Source organism: Girardinichthys multiradiatus, chromosome 21, assembly GCF_021462225.1.
Source record: "Girardinichthys multiradiatus isolate DD_20200921_A chromosome 21, DD_fGirMul_XY1, whole genome shotgun sequence".
Taxonomy (NCBI): Eukaryota; Metazoa; Chordata; class Actinopteri; order Cyprinodontiformes; family Goodeidae; genus Girardinichthys; species Girardinichthys multiradiatus.
In genome coordinates, this window is record NC_061813.1 from 28,395,889 (window position 1) to 28,419,224 (window position 23,336).

Sequence of the window (23,336 nt, forward strand, 5' to 3'; positions counted from 1 at the left end):
CAAAACAAATAAGCATAAAAAGACTGCAGTGATTTTAAAAATGTTTCTGCCTCTTTTTAGTCACTTTTACTCTTTCCTGTTCACTGTTATTGGGAAATTGTAAGAAATCTCCAATTGTGAATTAAAAATTGGTTCTTTTGCAGCTGTATAAAACAACTGCTTTATAAATTTTTTGTTCATTGTATCTTTCCTCTTATCTCCAAACTGTTCACTGCTTTTAAAAATTGTTTTGTAAACTTGAGTGCAAGTGATATTATTATTACTGGCCCACACTATGCTCTGGAATTCCTAGGAACTTCTCTGCGTGTGACGTCACTTCCTGGCGTCTCAGTAAACACTTCCCCAGCAGCAGCTTCAGAGTTAGCAAACATGATCTGTCTGTTTGTCCACCGTGAGGAGCTTCAACCAAGCCTGTAAAAGTCATTCCTGCTCTTTATAACTATAGCTGTCAGATGAAGTCATTCAGTCTTTTTCACTAGACCGCATCCAGTTGCTGTCATAAAATTAGTCTTGACTTTTGGAGCTACATTAGCTCCGCTAGCTTACCTGCTGATGTATTAGGAGTCCGTGTTACCAATAGTTTTTTTTCTTGCTTTTATTTAACATGGTGCATTCATTGGTGAGCCTTTGTGCCAGGGAAGTGGTCAGTGACCACAGCTCGTCACCCACCTGGCTCCGCTGGGTTCCCAGGGAGCTTTACGGGGCGCTGCTGGAGGCCGCCTTCGCCTGCTACAGACCGCTGGCGGTGGGCGAGCTGGTGCAGCGGTGGCCTGAGCGGACCCTCCGCCTCGGAGGACGGAGGAAAACTGGGCAGATTGCGCCTAGTCGTCTCTGCATCCAGGCTCTGTTACTGGCGGTAGTCAGAGGACTGGCGGACCAAAGGTGAGGAACAGCTGTTTTCCATTTGTTTTATCTCCTAAAAGTGTGGCATGCCAGGAAAAGTTTCTGTTACTCAATCTGACAGTTTGTTTTTGTAAACTATCAAAACGTTCCTTTTCTATCACTTAAACGTGGTTAAATGTGTTCCAGAAACCTCAGCTCAAAAGTCGAGTCAATCTCTTAATACGTTTATTTGAAGATTTCTGATGAAATATTGATATTCCTTGATCTTTTTCACGTTATAACCACAAGCCACACAAAGCGGGCTGAATACAAATGCTCACTGTTCAGAGTTTTTTTTTTTTGGTAAACCTCCTTTACTGTGCCTCATTTTCTTTCCACTCCCCAATTATTTACTGCTTTCTGTTGGTCTATCACAAAAAGTCTTAATAAAATACACTGAAGTTTTTTGTTGTAACTTTGAACATCTCTAAAGTCGTGTGAATAGGTCTGTAAAAAAGCACTGTAACTAAGATCTGGATCCGTAACATCAGTATGGTGTCCTTTATTTCTCCAGGTCAGCCCTGCAATTACTGGACATCTGTGGTCTGCAGGGAGATGAGGGAGGAATGGGGGACCCAATGGGAGGCTGGTCTCTGACTGTGGCACTTTGCACTATGGTCATTCAGGCCAAAGCTGGAGCACAGAGGGCTCAGAGGAAAGAAGGAGAACGAGAGAGGAAACGATTCTCAGCACTCGAGAGGGACCGAGATTTAAAAAGAGAAAGAGGGGAAAGGATGGGAGTGAAGGGATTACAGGATGATGAGACGTGCAGAGAGAAGACAGCATCCAAGGGACCTATCAGTGAAAAAGAGCTTATTAAAGGAGTTAGAAGAAGGATGGAGATGGAAAGAAAAAGGGGGATTGTAGTGACAGGGTTCAAAGGCAGTAAACTTGAAACGGAAGAAAAAGAGGCAGATTGTGAAGTGTTGGTGCATGTTAGAGCGGATCTTTTCGTGAACGCCCGATCTTGGGAGCGTGTTCGTGTGGCTCTGAGCACATCAGGACCCCTGAAGCTTCAGTGCAGACACCTGCGGGTGGAAGAGATTTCAGTCACGTGTATCAGGACTCTGCTAAACCAGCTGCCTCACAGGACACTCTTGGGCATCGACATTCGTTACAGCAGCCTTGGGGTGGCTGGCTTGGCTGAACTGCTGCCTCTTCTCTCCACCTTCCCTGAACTAAACTCTCTGCGGCTGCATTACTGTAACCTCGACATTCGCAGAAACAATCTTGGTCAGGAGGAGGTCCTGAGGGACCTGTCACGGGGCCTGGCAAACCTGCAAGAACTACGGCAGCTCAGCCTCACTGCTCTGCGGCTGCCTGGCCAGCTGCGTGTATTGCTCAGGTATCGTTACCTTCTTACACACTGGGTGGCTCACATTAAACATTTATTTCCTGCAACACTGCGTAAATCACGTCTCTGGTATTGTCCAAAGCTCAGCACCTTGTAGGTTTTGGCAAAGATAATGTAATTTTAAGAAAGACGTCAGCGTGAGTTTGTGTCTGCAGTCCATAACTAAACACTTTGTGTCGGCTGTACTCCCTAAGCTGTTTCACTTATGTATCTTTTTTAATTTTTTATGCGATAGACCTTCAGAAAGCAGTGCATACTTATGAAGCTGAAGGAAACTGATAAGTGATGGAGCTTATAAAGGGCCATAATAAATGTTTTTATACATTTTCTATGAAATAAAATTAAAAACAATATTGGCATACCTTTGTTTTTAGCCCCTTTTTACTCGAACACGCCCGTGTAAGATCCAATGCTTTGCAGTTGGGAGAGTCAGACAACAAAACAATCATTCATTAATTTATTTATTTATTCATTCATCCATTCATTTACACATCTTCTATACCAATTATTCCATAGTGGGTCACAGGGCAGCTGGTGCCTAACTCCAGCAGTCATGTTGTGGGGATACTTTTCTTCAGCAGGTAACCAGGGAAACTGGTCAGAGTTGATAATCCTGGCAGATCCTAGATGATGCAAAAGACTTGAGACTGGGTCAGGGGTTGACCTTTTACCAGGGCAACGACCCTCAACAGCCAGAGATGCAATGGAATGGTTTAGATCAAAGGGTATTTGTGTGTTAGAATGGGCCAAGCAAAGCCCAGACTTAATTCCTGTTGAGAACCCGTGGAAAGACCCGGTCGATGACCATCCAATCTGACTGTGCTCGAGCTATTTTGCAAAGAACGGGCAAAAATCTCATTAACTAGATGCAGCAAGCTGATAGAGATCATAGGACTTGTAGCCGTAAGTGCAGTGAACGGTCATTCTACAGTGAACTGTAGGACTGAATACAAATGCACACCAGAGTTTTGAGATTCATTTTGTAAAAAAGTGCTTCCAGTTTGTAGTTATGCCCTACATTGTGACACTGTGCAATAAAATTCAGTCCACTTTTAAAATGAGAACAAGAAACAGAAAGTCCGTAATATTTAAGATTGTAATTTTTTCTTTTTCCACAGCTCATTGCCACAGCCCTTAGAGGTCCTGGAGCTGCCCTATTTAAGCCTAAGTCCAGCCGACCTCGCCTATCTGTCCTGCAGCCATCATGTCTCCTCTCTGCTGCAGCTGGATCTAAGCGAGAACTGTCTGGATGAAACCACCGTACCCTCGATCCGGCGCCTCCTCTCCCAGGCTTCCAGCAGCCTGCAGCACCTCTCTCTGAGTGGCTGTGGCCTGACTGATGCCCTTCTGGGCCTGTTGCTGCCCTCACTGGGAGGCTGCTGGGCCCTTAAGAGTTTGGCTTTAGCCCTGAACCCCCTGTCTATGGCGGGCCTCGTTGACCTGGTGCAGATGGCAGCCAGAATGCCCTGTCTGCGACAGTTACTATACCCAAATCCTCTGGAGGACTACCAGCCCGGGTTGCCTAATCTGCCTTCTAGCACTCAACTGTTGGAGTGGCCTCTGGATGAATCCTCAGACATTAGCATGACCAGCAACCAGCTCAGCAAGGTGCTGATGGACAGCGGACGCTCTGACCTTTTCTTGACCTGTGACCTGCTTAATTATGATAAAGACTTGGTAGACTAGAGAAGAGACAAGAACATTCTTTTTATTTTTACCAAACCAGCGGCAAAATCTATATATTTGACAATCATTTAATCCTCATGAAAAAGCACTTTGTAATCTTTCATGTATTTTTTCCTTTCTCAGCCTGTTTGATAAAACAATCCTGATTAACCTGATTTTGTTTTTCTTTTGATTTGCGATAAAAAAATCTTAAGTACGGGTTGGGATTTATCATATCATTTATCATGTGGGGAATTTTAATTACTATTTCCTCCACTGTTTGTTCCATGAGGGCATCAATAAATTTGATTAACTGTAGTTATTGTGTGCAGTTTTAGTGATGGAAATCACAAATCTTTATGTAACTGGTGTCCTGAAGAAGCCTGTTCATAAATGGGTATATTTTTCAAGAGCAGTGTTTGTGGTGCTGTGATAACTGAGACATGCAGTCACAACCACACAGTTGCCTAAAAAAGACAGCAAATACGTAATAATGAGATTTTATCATCACTTTTATCATTATCAGAACAGTACCATCAAATATCTTGATAAAACGTTTAAGTTCATATCGTCCACCCCTAGCAACAAGACCTAAATTCACAGATCTTAACCAGCTGATACACATGACGCCTTAAGTGTTTAATTACATATTTATAACTACTTTGTTGAATACAATTCACAATGTTTTTTTATTCGTCATCAAAACCATTATTAAAAAACATGCCAAGATTTTTACAACAAATTGGTCTTAAAATGGCAGGAGTAAATATAGCAGTAATTAACATGGCACTAAGTTTCCTTTGTTTGAAAAGGAAAGAAACACTTGTTTAATTACAATTTTTTTACAGAGTGATTGTGTTCTCTTTTACTTCTACTTATAGTGTCTTTCTTGAAGATAGCGAAATTAAATCTGTTGTATTTTTACAGAAACTGAACTGCTGCACAGTCACATTAATTTTCTTTTATTGTTAAATGATTTCACAATCTAGACTCGTCAAAGCCATGGTTTTATGAACCGAAGCACACAGAACCATGGCTCCGCTGTAGTGAGATCAGCATTTAAAAAGGGTCGCTGTAGATCCATTCTGTGTGTTCATGGGTAGCTGCATGCTGCCTGGTTCTGCCGATCTAGAATAGAACCAAAACATAATAAACTGGGAATATTTAAGGACAATTTAGTTTGGGTAAATTTGGACACAGAAGCATGAGACTAGATAAAACTTCCCAGCCGGGAATAAATTGTAAACATGCTTCTTCAGTACATAACTTAAAAAATCTTTTCATCTGATTTCAAGGTTACAAAAACACAAGCTGTTTTACAAATGTGATTATGTGACCACTGCAGAACAGCTGGGTCAAACTAGGCAAAGCCGCCTTGGGGTATTTTTAAGACCATCAACCAACAGGCAGATTGATGACAAATGATCTTGACATATTTATCAATCTAACCTTTTTAATAGTGAGAAGGGAGGAGCTGCCTGGTGACGGTGGAATAAATACAACAGGTTTAAGGCCAAATTCTTCTTGTCTTGTTTTGGGACATCTGTGCAAACAGAGCCTTGCATAAGTAACCTAATGAAGGGTCATAGATTAGCTGGCAGGCTGCTCTCTGACCTCAGTGGGATTTATTTTTCAATAAAACAAAGCAGTAGATCTACGTCATAACAGTACACAATATCTCTGTTGAGCCATACCCTATGTAAATAATTGGTTGCCTTGGCAACCTGATGAAGAGTATACCATTGTACTGTTGTCTCTGCAGCATGCGGTAGTAGAAAGAATAGCCCTACCTTTAGGTTTGCAGGAGCCACGGTGGCTATTAAACTGCTGTGCACAGGCACAACAGTGCAGGTCATGATAACGAATACAAGATAAAGTGAAAAAGGCAAAACATTCTAGGAAAAAATTAAGTATATATAATATTTGTTTTAAAGTAAAAAAGAACAGGACTTAAAGGATAAAAATAAATTGGTACATAATGTTAAAATATGCAATAAGAGGAGCCACCAGATGGTGCTAAAGGATAATGTGTGAAGCTTTGCTGTCTGCTGCGACAGATAGTTAAGCTCACAATTATTCATACCCCTGTCAGATTTTATTTAACATTATTTTCATTCAACCAAGAAGGTTTTTCTAATTGGAAATTAGATTGACATCTCTTAGAGGTTAATAAAACAATGTCAAAAGGCAAAAAGATTATCAGTTTAAATCACATATATCATATACTGTATATTCAAGGTGACAAGGATGAAGGTGACAAACACCTTCTAGATAACTTCTACACCATTTCTTCTCCCATACACACCATGGTAGACCATCGTGAACCCTGCTGATAAGCTTCTAGCATCACTACATTTCCAGCTGGTCTCCTGAACACACAGTATGTTGCCCTTCCTCCTCTGCATCATGTCATCCTACTCTCTTGCTTTTCCTGTTATTGTCCCAACATTCAAAGTCCCCACTCTCATTCCTAGAGTCTTGCCTTTCCTCTTTGGATCCTGACCCCTTAAGTACTATTTTCCATATAGTGGAATGACTGATTTCAAATTATTTTGAGAGATCTTTAAATCCTATACCTGTCATATTTCTTGTGGCCGGCTGACTTGACCCACATGCAGAAAAACACTCAGAGAACAGTGGACGGTTTAGGTTGTTTATTAAGCTAGGCAGAAATAACATACAAGATGTAAACCTCTGCCAGGAACCGGAGGACTGCAGGGGGAAGGAAACAGGTCAGGTAAGTAACCAGGCGTTCGACAGCTAACGTAAACTCTGCTGAATGCTTACAGTCTGCGGGGAAGCTAGACCCGCCAGGGAGATGGCTGATGAGTCTGAAGACCGTGGGGAGGCTGCTCAGGGGACCACCTGGAGCTTCCGTGGTCTGGACGAGGAGGAACCGTTAGAGGGTGGACAAGACGCGCAGGAGCACCGAGTGAGGCGGACCGCTAGCTGGGGCTTGATCCGTAGTTTCTTCAGGTTCGGAAGTGGTGTGTCACCACCAAGGAGTGTGGCTTGGTCTGAGTTCTAGGAGGAGCGAGACAAGAAGGAAGGTTAGTTTGTTTCTCAAGAGCAACAAGATTCAAAGAATGAGGGTGAGGCCAGATAGTTGTACCGCTGAAGGGCAAAACACTCAGGCAAAGAAGTGCTGGTGATCCATCCTCTTGTACTCCTCCAGTGATCACCGGAACGAGCCACACCTGCCGCACCCTCGATTCACACACCCTGGCAGCACCTGGTGGTGGAAGATGGTTAGCAGCAGACAGCCCACACTCCAGACTCTGACACCACATCCCCTCCGAAGACCCGGCTTGAGAAGACAGAACGTCCTGAATCAAGGAAGGGCCCAGGATGAAAGACCCAGGAACGATCCTCCAGATCGTAGCCGGCCCAATCAACCAGGCCCCTACCACGTTGATGGGAGGCCACGATCCGGCGGGCCGTGTAGATCGGGTGACCCTGGAAGTCCCAGGCAGGCGGAGGGGGCTTGGCCGGAGGGGATAGTGTGCTGGTATGGACAGGTTTGAGCTGGGAGACGTGGAAAACCGGGTGGATGCGGAAATGGGCAGGCAAAGGGAGACGGACTGACGTAGGGCCAACCAGAGACTCGATGAGGGAGCGGCTGATGAACCTGGGGGACAACTTTCTGGACAGGGACTTGAGGGGAATGTCCCGTGCAGCCAGCCATACCTTTTGACCTGGGCGGTACTCAGGGGCTTGAACACGGCGCCTGTCCACGTAGCGTTTGTTTTGCCCTGAGGTTCTGTGAAGGGCCCGGATGATCATGTCCCACACACGTCGGCTCTTCCGAATATGATGCTGAACTGAAGTCGAAGCTGCCTCCCTCTCATCCGAGGGCAACAGAGGGGGCTGGGTGTCTGGTTGTAGTTGCGGATGAATTTGCGGTAAAAATTGGCAAAGCCCAAGAACCGCTGCAGCTGCTTCCGGGAGTTCGGGGTGGGCCAGTCCTCCACTGCCTTGACCTTCTCCAGGTCAGCGCGGACCTGTCCACCCTAGAGGATGAAGCCGAGAAAGCTGACCGACAGCTGGTGGAACTCACACTTTCCGGCTTTTACATAGAGAGCTCGTTCTCCAGGAGACGCTGCAGCACCAGGCGGACATGACGGTGGTGTTCTGTGGGTGTTCTGGAGTAAATTAGAATATCGTCTAAATAGACGAAAACAAACAAGTTTAGAAAATCCTTCAAAATGTCATTAACAAGAGTCTGAAACACTGCTGGGGCGTTGCATAATCCAAAGGGCATGACTACGTATTCAAAATGTCCCAGCGGTGTCTTGAAGGCAGTCTTCCACTCATCTCCCTGGCGGATCCGGACTAGGTGGTAAGCATTGCGGAGGTCTAATTTAATAAAGATAGTAGCTCCATGGACCAGTTCGAACGCCGAGGAGAGAAGTGGTAGTGGATATTTATTTTTCACTGTAATTGCATTTAACCCCCTGTAATCTATGCAGGGCCGCAGTGAGGGCCCCGAGAGGTGATGACGAAGCCCGGATTATGCCGCAGCTACTCATCTCAATACCAGGTTCATAAGCTGCTTCAGTATTCTCCCTGATGGTCTCAGAGATCTCTTTCAATTTTACAACTTTCGTCATTCTCACTTCAACTGTCAGGAGCACACAAAATTAAATGTCTCAAGTTAAAAGAGAGCAAATCTACTTCGAAAGGCTGCATAATGATGTTATTATCATCATTACTCTTAGTTTTAAAATACATCTAACAGAACATTTCAAAAGGTATTTTTGCCCATTTTTATTGTTTATTTATATCAATTTCATTATTCAGTTTTGGTAAAATTGACATTGAATCTTTATATGTCCAAATATGCCAGACAAACCACAGGCTACCATATGGTGTCTGTCCTTAGTTTTTCCAGTCGCTGTAGTAGAAACCTGATAACAGCGGCAATATTAAGCTTTCCTTTGATGAATGATACGTTCTAATAACAATGATTGGGTTCTGGAGCTCCAGTTAGCTTAAACCAGACACTGAGAGATTTGTGAACATCACCAAAAGCAAGGGCGTCCTGCACGTTTTAGATGTGTCCCTGCTGCAACAAAGCTGATTCAAATGACCAAATAAAGGACCTGTTCATTTAATTCAGATGTGTTGAGGTAGGGAACCATCTAAACATGAAGGACACTTTCCCTTGAGGACTCACTTTGGACACTATTGATATAAAGTATACATCTAGTTTCCCCCCAGGAGGCCTCTACCAGTCTGGGTCAACCCAGGACTCTGGTAGATCAGAGAGTATTTGTAGCCTGAATCCAACATTGAATGGTGTGTTTTCAAAAAAAATCAAACATGTGTCAAAGCACTCGGTATCCTCTCCTTCCTTCTGTGCTTATTGAAGACACTAACAGACACACCTCCTACAGGTTCAATCCTAAGATAAAATTTTAGCTGTTATGATCATTTCTCCCAGTAGGGAATGACTTGATTTAGCTTGTGAGAAGATTAGAGAGCACATATCATCACAGCCTAAGACAGCAGATTAAAAGTTTCATATTCACTTGCGAAATATATTCACTGTGCAATGATAGTTATCATTGCAATATAATATATATTTGTACTATTAATATTATTATAATACTTTGCTGTTTTTCATATATTTTTTTATTTATACTCTTACATTTCCACACTGCAAAGGAGCTTTTTAATCTCATTGTAGATTTGTATTATAACAGTAAAGGTGCTTTGTTTGAAACACTTTAGTCTCCGTGAGCCAGAATTTGCCAAGTGCCAAAAGGGAGAAGAATATAGGAAAAAAAAGATAATCATGAAGGCATCATACCACTGGTATGATAAAATAACTGGTATGATACCAGAACTTCAATGACTTCATTCATATGTATTCCCTTTCTAACCCTCCTGTGTTTAAGTTGACTAATTAGCCCAACAGCCTTAATTATTCCATGGATTTATTTTACTGACATATGGCAGAAAATGTTTGTAATGTCTGGTACACAATCTGTCCTTTGCAGGTCATTTTACTAATGTGTAAATTGACATATTACAAGAGTGAAATATGAGCTTCATTCTTGCAACATAATTTAAAAAGATTTGTGTGATACAATGTGCAAAAGCTAGTTTGGTTCTCTGAAAAATGGTCTCCTAGATCTGTCTAGATACCAACTGTTTCATGTTTTAATCTGTTGTAGTGAGGTTCTGTTGTGTCCCCAAAGGTTAATTAAATCACAAGAGTTCGCTCAGATTTAATAATGTTCACAGAAGAAAAGGTGAGGGGGTTTTGAAGCCTCCTGAACTTGAAAGGTTACCTGGGTGTTGTAATCACGATTTGCTGCCAGTCTTACTGTAGCACCATTAATCTGTTGTTGTGATGTTTGTTTTTTGTTTTTGCTCCAAACAGAAACTCCTCATTGTATCGATGCTAAGATATGTTATTAGCCCATCTCATATCAAATATATCAATCTTTGGATTATCTTAAAAAACTGTTGTTACTAAAACTAATGACTGATAATATTTTCCTTGTATGTTTGTATGTTTCCTTGTTCCTTTTTTAGGAAGCAGTATTTCTTTTTCTCAATTATTTTCTCAGTTTTTGTTCTAGGAGAGGCTATGGAGAAGGACTTTCAGTTGGCTAGTTAAGTGTTTGTTGGCATGGAAAAGAAAAACAGCGACATTATCCTGTGGATGTCATGTTGCAGTAGAGGAACGACCCAAATGCAGAGTGTAGTTGGAGGGAATGAAGGTTTGAATAATAAAGCAACTCACAGGGAGGTCAGGAACGAGTGTAGGCAGAAAACCAGATGATGACACGCAGCATAAGGCATGGAACAGAGTAGCAAACCGGGGACAAACATGGCATGACAAACAGGAGGATTCAATTCAATTCAAATATAGTTTATTAATGCCAAAGGAAAATTAAATATTGTTGTAGCTCATATTATGAAGGTTTCTTCAAAGAGCTGTTACAGATGCTGATGGTCGTGGGCAGGAAGGATCTCCTGTAGTGGTCTGTCTTACAGCAGATCTGAAGAAGCCTCTGAGTGAAGACACTGTTGTTGTACTACAGTCTCATGAAGAGGATGCTCAGGGATTTCCATAATCTCATTCATTTTATGAAGCATCCTTTTTTGTACAATGATCTCCAGAGGTTCCAGAGGAGTCCCCAGAACAGAACCAGCTTTCCTTATCAGCTTGCTGAGCTTTGTCAAGTGCCTGGCTCTGATGCTGCTACCCCAGCAGATGATTGCAGAAGAGATCACACTCTTCACAACAGACTTATAAAAGATATGCAGCATTTTGCTGGAAACACTGAAGGACCTAAGCTTCCTCAAGGAGCACAGTCTGCTCTGTCCTTTCTTGTAGACAGCTTCACAGTTGCATCTCCACTCCAGTCTGTTGTCCAGGTGAACACGGAGGTATTTATACTCCTCCACCACCTCCACTTCTTCCACCATGATGGAAATAGTAAACAAATGTTAAGAGTAGTGAGGAGGACATTTAGTGAGCCTAAGAGTGTCTTAAGCAGAGAAGATTGTGGAGAGAACTAAGCCCAAAAAGCAAAGTTCTTGATTTAATGTTAACAAGATCCCAAATATAAGTGTCTGCAAATACATTCCTCCCGAAATCAACCTGAGAAATGAGGTTAGTAATGCCATCAATCAAAATAATCTGGGGTAGAGCCACTACTCCTCTCAACTGAAGGAGTTAGTTGAGGTTTTATACTTGGAGGAGACCTAGAGCCTGCTGGTGGACCTGGTTGCACCTTGAGATCCCTCATAATGAGCTGGAGAGTGTTGCTGGATGGATGGATGGATGGATGGATGGTTCATCAATGGAGGATCTTTTCAGCTACTATCACTTAATAAAAATACAATATTCACCATACACATGAGAACAGTTAAATTGTTTAGCTTTTTAACTCCTATTAACAAAGAAATGTAACATGAAACTTTTATTTTTATTTTTACTTGAATGGAAAGCCTGAGAAATATCCCTTCCTGTTGTAACAAACAGTATGAACACACAAAGTGACCTTATTGAGTAACAGCCATAAAAAACATTTATTGTCTTTTATGACATGCTAACATCTACAAACAGGCAAGCAAGATCACCCTTATCTCAGTGCATTGCGTACAGAGGGGGAAACGCAACCACATTTCTTCTTCAAGCCGTAGAAGCAAAATGCTTAAATTGGAATTGATAATAATGTATTTTAGGTGAAAGAATAAGAATACCTAGCAGATGGCATTACTGCTTGGCAGAGGGTGGCTGCTTTTGGCCCTAAGTGTGTTGAGTAACCCGGTTCTTGTCACTGCCTGTTCACATCAGGAGTTTACCTGCAGTCAGGGATTATGTGTGGCTTTAGACTCTGTGTGTGACTTCACCGACGACTGTGGAGATGGCAGCGATGAAGAAAACTGTGAGTATACCTTCTTAATTTGACTGTAATAGACCAGAATCTAAAAGAGCTGGAGCTAAAGTGATGACTATCAATTGAGTCAAGGGGAAAAGTGAATACACCTCATGGTTTATTGTCTTGTAGAACCAAATTTAGTATTAATAACTTGTAGTAGTCAATGCCCAGACAGACTTTATCTGTTGCTGCTTCAGTTCATCGCCATTTGGAAACTTTCATTTAAGCACAACTCTCTGCTAACCCACAGAATTTCAGTTGGGTTAAGGTCTGGACCTTGACTGAGCAATTCAAATACCTTAATTCAATTATTTTTAGACTATTATAGCTTTGCAGCTGTGTTTAAGATAACTGTCCAATTTGTCCCCGACTTCCAGTCAAATTTCAACCTTTGGACAGTTTGAGAGATAGCCTCACATTTTACTCTAGAATGCTTTGGTAAACAGAGGAGTCCATGTTTGGCTCAGTGACTGTGAGACTCCCATGTCTGCAAAACAAGCCCAAATCATCACAAGTGGTTGGTTTGCTTCCAGGATTGCCCTGCATTTAGTTCCATTCATCAGCTCTGACCAGCTCCTCTGTCCCTGCTGAAGAAAAGCATTTATACAGTATGGTGCTGCAATCTCTATAAAAGTTCAGTGTGATATACTGTTTTAGGTTTCTAACACACAGTTTTTCTCCTGAAGACCATTAAGTTAAATTTTGGACTTATCGGACAGGAGTCCCTTCTTCCATATACTTGCTCTGTATGTATCTACATTCAATTCAATTTAATTTAATTTAATTTAATTCAATTCAGTTTTATGTATATAACGCCAGTTCACAACACATGTTGTCTCAAGGCACTTCACAAAGGGTTTGGAATGGTGCGGGGTTGTTGGGGAGGTTAGAATAAACTACTGACTGTTAGTTTGGCCATTTTAGAATGGGCTATGTGTCGGGGCACTAAGTAAAATAAACTGATAAAGTTTGTCCATCTAGAGCCAACTGGTGGCCATTGTTATACTAAAAGCCAAAGGGATTGGGATACCTCTCTCTGTCAGACTGATTATAACCATTGGAAAAGAGAAGGGGTCGCACAGGTAGCAGAAATGGAGAGTGTGTTTGCACCTCAACCATAACTGAGCCGGTTTAAGCTAAACCTGACTCCCCCTTACTCCATCCAACAGGGAAGGAGGAAGGCAGAGGAATAAGAATAATTGGAGAGTGTTGTTTCCCTTTGCATTGTGTGAAAGGAGGGTAACTTTAAAATGGGCTTAGTCAATTCAATCGAATCATACAGATTTAAAGTCAGGTACATACATTCAAATTAATCCTAACTATTGAACGGTGCAGTTAGATTCAGTTATTTATTCAAATTAGTTAAAAGGTTTTTCTATCTAAGGAAACCCAGCAGATTGCATCGAGTCAGTGACTTGTAGCACTCACTCCTCCTGGATGAGCATGTAGCGACAGTGGAGAGGAAAAACGTACTTTTAACATGAAGAAATCTCCAGTAGAACCAGGCTCAGTGAGAGCGGGCATCTACCACGACCGACTGGGGTTTGAGAGAACAGAGCAGAGACACAAAAAGAACACAGAAGCACTGATCCAGGAGTACTTTGTATGGGAAGGAAAAGCAAATGTTAAAGGATGTAGCTCTTTTAGTGGTTTCATCTAGGAAGAAAAAACAGATAAACTTTGAGCAAGTTTTCAAGGTTAGAGTCTGAAAGAGAGCACATATAATTAGTTACAGTAAAGAAAAATAAGGTTAAACACTGAAATACTGGGCCAAGTGTATCATCTATAGAAGGTGAGCATTAAGTTGTTGGCAGCAGAAGCTTGGTTGATGCCCCCCTCCAGGAAGGTGTCACAGGTAGATACAGAGTCAGGCCAGGTGTCGCATCTAGGAAGAGAAAAGAGAGAGGACATAAAGTTAAAAGCTGAAATAACAGCAAATAATGCAAAATTGAAGAGTAGTATGAGAATGTAGCGAAGAGGGTGAAAGTGGTCATTATGTCCTCCAGCAACCTAAGCCTATAGCAGCATAACTACAGAGATAGCTTAGGATAACCTAAGCCACTCTAACCATAAGCTTTATCAAAAAGAACAGTCTAGCCTTAAAAGTAGACAGGGTGTCTGCCTCACGGACTAAAACTGGGAGCTGAAATAGGAGAAATATGATCTCTATTTTTAATTTTCATCAGAACTCTTGCTGCAGCATTTTGAATCAGCTGAAGGCTTTTAACTGTATTTTGTGGACATCCTGATAGTAAAGAATTACAATAGTCCAGCCTTGAAGTAACAAATGCATGGACTAGTTTTTCAGCGTCACTCCTGGATAGAATATTTCTAATTTTGGCAATGTTCCGGAGGTGAAAGAAGGAAATCCTAGAAACCTGTTTAATATGGGATTTAAATTATATGTCCTGGTTAAAAATAACACCAAGGGTTTTTACTTTATTACAGGAGGTCAATTTTGTATTTCACACATAGCTTGTGTTAAAAAGTGAAGAAAATACTCTGTGAGATGTTTAAAGCTTGGGATATTTTTTATAGTCTAACCCTGCTTTAAAGAACTTTTTCCCTGACCTTTCTGCTGAGCTGATTGACCTTCATGATGCTGTTTGTTTTCTATTGATTTTTAATGAACCACTGAGGCCTTCACAGAACAGCTGGATAATTACTAAAAATACAATTACTCACAAACTGACTATATTTAGACATTGAAAGGCAGTGGGTTGCTCTGGATTTAATGTATGGGTATTGAATACACATGCACACAACAATTTTCAGATTTTTATTGCGGGAAATATTCGAAAACGATGTATTGTTTCATTTTTCTTAAGTTGAGCACTACTTTGTGTTGGTCTGTTACATAAAATTTTATTAAAATATATTAAAGTTTTTGGTTGTAACATGATTAAATACAAAAAGGGCTCAAGAAGTATGAAATCATTGGCAAGAACTTGTACAGCAAACTGTAAAAACATCTATTCATTCTATCTGACTGCAATAATGTGACTGAAAATACTTATGGCAGTTATACAAAATTGATATCATAACTAGCCTGGTGATTGTTGGTAAAATTTAGACACACAAAGATGTTTGAAAGCTGACAAGATGACCAGAGATTGAAAAGGAAAAAAGTCACTGGGGGAGTAAATGTTAATTTATGACATCCATGTAGGAAGAAGGAAGAGGGATATTTTTAAACATGTTTCAGAGAGTCACACATCTGTTTAAATGACAGAAACTGTTTATTGTAAATGCATATTTTTATTACAGGTTCTACCTATACAAGGTGTGATTTCGAGGACAGTTTTTGTGATCTGATACAAAGCTCAGAGACTCTCTTTGGATGGACCAGAACAGCTGGGGTTCCAGGACTTAGACAGGACCACAGAAACACCTCAGGTGAGAAAAGCCGATTTTTTTTAACAAAAAGTTTATATTAATCACGCACTTTGTTTTTATGTGTCTTTAAGTGGTTCTTTTGACCTTCAGCCCATTTTCTATTCCTTTCACCCGTTGGAGGAAAAAAGATCACCGCAGATCTGAGGAGTCCTGTCTTCCTGCCTTCTCACAGCTGCCAGGTAACAGTCCCATGGCGTATCCACAGTCTTCAAAAGTATAGAATTTAGTTTTAGCATTTTCCAAGTCTGTATAAAAATGAAAAAAATAAGGAGTTTGTCAAAAGATTTTATTTGCCAAATCCTCTCTGCATTCCATTTTCCAGAACCTGATATTCTAAAAATAAACTGATGGAAAATAGAGTATTTTTCTGGTGGATAACCAATAAAGTATGTTTGGAAGTCGAGGAAATCCCTATCGTCTGAAAGTTTTTTTGAAACATTTTTCTTTCTAAAAAATATTTATTTGAGACGTGATATAAATATAATGCAAATAGAAGGAGTTCTTGTGTTTCATTCAATTCAAATAATTGGTATCTTGACGTTTGTGAATGATCTATAACAATAATTCATTGATCAGTGAGGACTATTTTCACCATGAACCAGCTACTGATATCAGTTGTCTTAAAATCTGTGTTGAGATTGACAGATCAAAACATAGTCTCATGAATTAAAGCTTTCACATCTGAAGATAATGAAGTAATGAAATTAATTTACTGAAAAAACAAGCACAATATATTCTCATCTAAGGATAATGATGTAAATGAGCCATTAACACAACAAAAAGCTCAAGGTTTCCTTATCTCAGGATCTTAGGGTAATATAGATCTTGCTGCAATAAGATGATCAAAAGATCTCATTGCCTCAAAATAATGAGACACTAAAAGTGTTACTGAGATCAACCGAGTTTTAGATTTCACTTTCTTAAAATACCAGATTTGTTACAATGAGAAAACCAGCTTGTGATATTGTTGTCTTGTTATACTAAGACATGGAACCTTATCACAACAAAATAAGCTTACAATCTTGTTATCTCAAGATGATGAGAGAGCAAAAACGTTTTGCAAAAAGAGAAGCTCGAAATTTCTTTACTTCAAGATATTAAATAATAGGAAAATGAAAACACCATTTTGACAAAGCAAGCTCAATGTGTTATTTCAAGATAAAGTGCTTATATCCTTTTTGTGGCAAGATAAGCTTGAATTGTCACCTTAATATATTACTATGATTGATTGAACTGTGACAAAATGAGCTTGGGATCCTGGGATAGTACAATAGTTAGGTTGTTTTCTCAAGATAATGAAACAAATACCACTGTTATCACAAAAACGTGAGCTATTATCTTCATTTAATTACATATTAAAATGTATCATCACAAAACAAGCTTAAAATCTCTATCTTAAAACAAAGAGATAATGACATTTTTTTTTACAAAATTAACTTAAGAGCTCATTACCTTATGACAAAACAAGCCTTAGATCTTGTAATACTGATATACTATATTAATTAAGCTGACCCAGACTAGGACAAGAGAATCTTAAAATCTAAATAATAAGATAATTATGTCCTTAACTGAAGATAACAACAGCATAAAACTCTTATTAGATATACTGAAACGTATCATTACAAAGCAAGCCTAAGATCTTATCCCTAGATGATGAGAAAAAGAAATCCTTTTCGCAAGAAGAAGAGCTCAAAGCCACATTATCCTTAGATCATGAGGCAATATAATAAGTGTTATTTCATAACAATCCTAATGTCTTGTTATCTATAGATGATGTAACAATACTGTTAAAAGTTTGTTAACTTGATATAACAAGAAATTGAAACTTACTTGCAGAGTGAAACATCTAGTTATCTTAAAATAATGAAATGAACAACTGGTCTAGATGTCATAAAGATACTTTTTTACAGATGACATTTTAGATTTCCAAAATGCTTTTAATGCTGAGAGGATACTGATACTAAACTTCTAACTGAAAAATAAACCAAAGCCAAATTAAATATTTGGACTTGCATGTCAAATATATCCTAAAAATAATAAACTGAGATATTTAGGAATTTGTGTCTCAAAATGCACAACATGTAGAAACTCTGGTCTTAATGCATTTGTGTCTTTAGCGTAAGTTAACATGTTTTTTTTATTCATCAGATACGTTTTCACCACCATGTTGGGGCAGCACATGGAGATCTTAGGATCCTGCTTCAGCCTCATTTAGCGGGTCAGAGCACTGAAGTCTGGAAACACTCCAAACAACTACAGACGGAAATATGGCTGCGGGCAGTGGTTAACTTATCCAGCAATCAGAGCTTTCAGGTATGTCATAATTGCAAAATTAGTTCACATGGCTTTGATATTAAAATGGACATTGCAGCTTTAATAAGCAGGGTGACAGCAGAGTGTGCTGGCAGAAGCTGCTGACCCATTTTGACCCCTCAGAGACCATCTGGATGTGAAACTGCTGTCAGTGTCCTTTCAGTATCTTCATAGCATTTACGAGTGTCACCTACTCCTCTCCTCTGCCTCTTTACCATCTGCATGTCTGCAGGTGATGAAGAGAGGGCACATCTGCCGACATTCACCTTCCGCTCCATTAATTCGCTTCCTGCTTCCATAGCATTGGTCAGCATGTTCAGGAGCTTGATTTCACTGTGAGGCCTCAAAAGCTGTAGATGGAGTTTTGTCCTCTGTGTTTTTAGACATTGTTTCAGGGTGAAAAATTAAACAGTGAGCAAAATATTTTGCCAAAATTTGAAAATGGAACAGGAATAGGAAATAAGAGTTTTGTAATTAATAATAATTTCAAGATGAAACAGACTGGATCGCTGTGAAATTCTACAGTGTCTTGTAAACATATCTATACCTCCTGATCTTTTGCAAATTTTCTCACATAAAACTACAAACGTATTAAATGTATTTCACTGGGGTTGGGCTTTTCCAATAAACTGTACATTACAGTGCAGCAGGCACACAATTTATATTAATGCTATTGATTGCATTGCATTTATAAACTTTGTCCACTTTGTTAGAAAATAGCAAAAAAATATATAACCTACATTTAGCTATGACCGCCAGTTTAGATTAGAGGTGTCAAACTCCAGTCCTCGATGTGTCCTTGGACCAACACACTTGAATCAAATGGCTGAATTACCTCTGCAGTGTGCTTTAAAGTTTTCCTGCTTATGATCCAATTATTTTATTCAGGTGTGCTGAAGCACAGACACATCTAAAACTTGCAGGACTTCGGCCCTTGACTACAGAGTTTGACAACTGTGGTTTAGATCATTAAGATGAGCCAGTAAAACTGCATTGCAGGTGTACGTGAAGCTGCTTTGACCAGTCATCTCAATGTCTTTTTAATTCTTTTAATTTGTGATTTGTTTTTTTGTTCTAGCTTTTGCAAGAACAAAAAAGTGTGAGTGTGTTTGCAATTCTTGCAAACACATTCAGACTTATATATATTCGCACCCTCAAGATTCCATCGTACCCTTGCTGAATCTTTACTTATGTGTGTGTTGTTCACCCCTGCTGAGTTTTTTTTTGCTACTGTTTCAGACTCTATTCTGCTAAGAATAGAGTCTGAAATATGATTTTTTTTCCCTCCTATCTTACTTTACCTAAATGTGTGATTTCATTACTTTTCATAGATTTTACCCGCGAAAACCAAACATTATTAGTAACTTGGACTTTAGCTGCTCTTACACCAATGACCCAGCTTTCTTAATTAGATTACTTAGTTCAACTTCAGCACCAGTAAAAGCAATATATTATTAGCACCTGAAAATGTGAACTAAAGCTGTTTTGTACCAGTGACTCAGCTTCACTAGTTAGAATTCAGTGGAATGATGAGACTTCTTAGCACAAGATGCTTTCCCCTACATAGAGGACTTAATGATATAATTACCTCTTTAGAAAGATTGGTTTAGAACCAGCTATTACCAGTAAAACCCAAAGGCTTAGTAATGTTATCTGTATCATTGTAATATTGACCAGAGATTTTTAGATTTCTCAGAAGGATTCATAGATTTTTAGATTTCTTAGCATTTGATTTGTTTTTCTGTGTTCTTTGTGATTGTATTGTAATTGTATGTACAGCGCTCTGAGTGTCTCGTTACTGAAAAGCGCTATATAAATAAACTTACCTTACCTTACCTTACTTTTTGAGATTGTGGCACCTGCTGCTTTTGATGCTATTATTATTTTTTCTTATTTGATCATAATATTTTTCCTTCATCAACCCTTTATTGCTATTTTACTCTATGTTCCTCTGTGGTTTCTGTTCTTGTATGTAGAACCTTTCTTTTAATTGTGAACCTGTATTTTGTGTTATTTTGCCAAGACACAGACACGTCACTTCTGTCTTCTTTGGAAAACACAAATAACATAAAAATGTGTGATTTCTTTTCACTGTCTTATCTGCCAGGTGGTAATTCGAGGGGAACTTTCAGCCAGCAGTGAAGCATCTGAGGTCTTAGCCATTGATGATTTATCTTTCAGTCCTGGATGCATGATTCTGCCTGGTATTAGCTACCTTTGTCACACCTCACCACACACACTACATGAGTTCAAACCGTGACATTTTGAAATATTGGCACACATAAACAGACCACCAAAAGCTTGATCTGAATACTGATGAACGGGAGCAAGGACATTAAAACACCTGCAATTGGATTCATATCAGGATAACTGAGTCATTAAAATTTTGTGCCCATTGTACTTTTTTTCTTGAAGTATGGAAGGCATGCAATGGTGGGGGAATTTATTCCATAAATCACACTTTATTTGAAATTCCAGCCAGGATTGTAACACGGTTCCCTGCGGATGCACATCTACCAGATCAGTCTATATAATTTACAACTTCCCCAATATTCAGGGTTTCCAAACAGTCTGAAAGAGTACGTAAAAAGAATATATATATATATATATATATATATATATATATATATGTATATATAGCTGAGCGTCCGGGCCAGCCGAGGCCACCCCACTGCCCCATAGACCCCCAGAGATGCTGAGCGTCCGATGGGCGGGACAAAGCCCAGCATTTTTGCTATTGAACTCACTGTTTAAAGCACTGTGAAGCTGCCGGAATGAGTGAGAGGAAAGCCGTGTCGTTACCAGTGATAAGAATCTGATTCTGAATAAAAGTTGAGCGCATTGTAGCGCATATTTGGTCAATGACATGTACACAACAGTATATATTTGATCACTTATTTTTTGACATTTTAGGGGAAGCTGAGCTTCCCTTGCAGTCTTAGAGCAATCGCCACTGATCGGATTGTGGTGGTAACACACAGGAGTATGCTGCCACAATGATAATGAACTGCCACTGTTCATGCACCATAATGTTAGTTTAATCCATTAGAAATCAGGGTTAGTCTCTCTTAATGTAGTGGAAATCATGTCTCAAAGTCACTTTCTGGATAATTTTTAATGTCATGGTTGTAGTGCAGTCTTCAGCCCGGTCTGAAAAAGGCCTAACTATTTGATGTCTTCCTATTTAAATCTGTTTGAAACAAACATCTACTTGCAAGTTGTACAATTTCAAGCTCTACCAGTCAAATTCTTTTTTATTCATATTTTTCTTAATAATTTTTCTTTTTAATACATTTACCATTTTACAGTTTTAAATGAATGATTTCAAAAGTTAGTTACAACAGATTCTAAAAATGGCAAAATTTAAAAGATTAATTTCTGAAGCCAGCTAATAGCTATTTAAAAACTGGCCGGTCCTTGTGATGTATTTTCAGTGCTCTTTATAGAGAGCGACTGAGTTAATATAAAAGATGACCTTTTAACTGTACTATTGATCAAAATCTGAAACATTACTGCACAGTTTAACCAAATGCACTTTCTTCACTGTGGGTGTCACTGAGCTCATCTGCGCTAATCCACCATGTTCTCTCAATAAGATATTTTAATCATAAAGTTCAATCAAACAAATCCGAAAATGTATGTCTCTTTGTGGTATAAAAGGGCATTTTATGCAGATACTGGTGCTCCATTAATTGTATTGATGTCTCATTTTCATTTTTTTGTTTGGCAGAAGACAGGGTCTCCACACCACCTCCCTGTGCTCCCTCATGGTTCTCCTGTGCTGACGGGGGGTGTATCGAGAAGAGCAAAGTGTGTGACTTCACACCACACTGTCCCAATGGAGAGGATAAAGCGAACTGCTGTAAGAACCTCTACACTGAGCAACACTTTGAAATATTCACAATTCAGTGCCCCAAAGAGATGTTTCCGAGATTTTTCTGACACCCTCTGATGCCATCAGACATCGGTTAAAATGTTTTGATATGAGTTTCCATACCTGCTGCAGGTAAATGAGTAAAGTTTCTATTTAAAGCATCTTACAGTGATTAAAATAGGAAAATGCTGCTAAAGGCTGAAAAACCCCCCACATTTTATCCTCCTAAAGAAGTGCTAACTGATGCTCCGTTGTTGTCTCTATGTTTAACTCTGTTCCTGTTCCTGTACCTGTACCATTCTTTCCTCATCTAAACTGGAATAGTCCTTCATACTATCTAATAAAGGTGTACTTCAATCAGCCATAATTTAAAACAACTGTGCTACTACTTTATCAGTAGTATAGTTGCTGATTTAATCTTTGTGTTTTAGCTTTCTAAAGACATGCAGACAAATTACAATATTCTATAGTGGAAAGTTTTTGGTGCAAAACAAAGCATTTATCTTCTATTAACCATTTAACTTAGAAATGTGGTGCAAATATGAACGCAAACATCCAGCAAACTTAAAAAAATAACATTTATTTAATTTTAATTTTAAAAATGTTTGAATTTTTGAGCATGGGACACATTTAAAACATTGCATTCCTGTGCACACAACATTCACAAAGTAAGTGTAATAATGTACAATAATTGAAACAAAACATACTATGTAACAGAATAAGTGCAAATTATTAAAAAAGCACAAATACTCAAAAGTTGTACTAAGCTACAGAGCCGTGAGTAAATGTAATTCGTTTCTTTCCTCTGATTAGCTTAGACTGAAATGTCTTTTTTGAGAAGCATAATGTGACCCGACAGCCTCATCACAAGGTCCACTTGAAGATTTTGATCAGAAACACCTGTTTTGAACACTGTAGTAATGAACAATCAGTGGATAAAACTTCACCTCTTACGCAATTAGGTTGAGCTGATTTATGTTGCACCAATTAAAAACTGAAGTCTTCACAGAGATTGTAAATGGGTCCAATTAGGTCTAATCACATATAGTGTTTTCTTTTTCTGTTTCAGCCTCTGAGTGTGACTTTGAGGACAGTTCATGTGGCTGGTATGAGCTCACTCCTGGAGATGGTTTTGACTGGATCAGAGGTTCATCTGAAAATGTACCGCCAGACTACTATGATCACCCACCCCTACCAGACCACACTACTAACAACACTAAAGGTAAAGGAAACAAATATGAAAAACATACAAAAGTGTGACGCGTGCTACAGATGAAAAGAATTATACTGAGCTCAAGGTATCCTGACCAAAAATACTGGAAAGATAATATACATATACATAATACATAATAAAAAAATAAATACACCTTTAGGAGAGGCACCTTCCCAGCCCTCTGAGTAACATAAACCATAAGCTGAACCTATTTTGTTAATTCGCTACAATATGTTA

The 23,336-nt window shown here is 39.4% G+C and overlaps 2 protein-coding genes across 2 annotated transcripts in view; both read left to right on the forward strand.

Annotated features, from left to right (window-relative positions):
* Positions 1-308: 308 nt before the first annotated feature.
* si:ch73-174h16.4 (leucine-rich repeat-containing protein 14) lies at positions 309-4,077 on the forward strand. Its single transcript, XM_047349095.1, has 3 exons — positions 309-882; positions 1,397-2,227; positions 3,355-4,077. Exons 1-3 carry the CDS (start codon positions 605-607, stop codon positions 3,920-3,922), a joined length of 1,677 nt encoding a protein of 558 aa, XP_047205051.1. The 5' UTR covers positions 309-604; the 3' UTR covers positions 3,923-4,077.
* A 7,934-nt stretch (positions 4,078-12,011) lies between these two features.
* The window catches only part of malrd1 (MAM and LDL receptor class A domain containing 1), a 92,670-nt gene continuing 81,345 nt past the window's right edge, over positions 12,012-23,336 (forward strand). Inside the window, exons 1-7 of the mRNA XM_047349058.1 lie at positions 12,012-12,309; positions 15,571-15,699; positions 15,790-15,878; positions 17,848-18,012; positions 20,120-20,216; positions 21,743-21,874; positions 22,956-23,108. Coding sequence (XP_047205014.1) covers positions 12,132-12,309; positions 15,571-15,699; positions 15,790-15,878; positions 17,848-18,012; positions 20,120-20,216; positions 21,743-21,874; positions 22,956-23,108 — 943 coding nt within the window. The 5' untranslated portion in view covers positions 12,012-12,131. The remainder of the gene's footprint in view (positions 12,310-15,570; positions 15,700-15,789; positions 15,879-17,847; positions 18,013-20,119; positions 20,217-21,742; positions 21,875-22,955; positions 23,109-23,336) is intronic.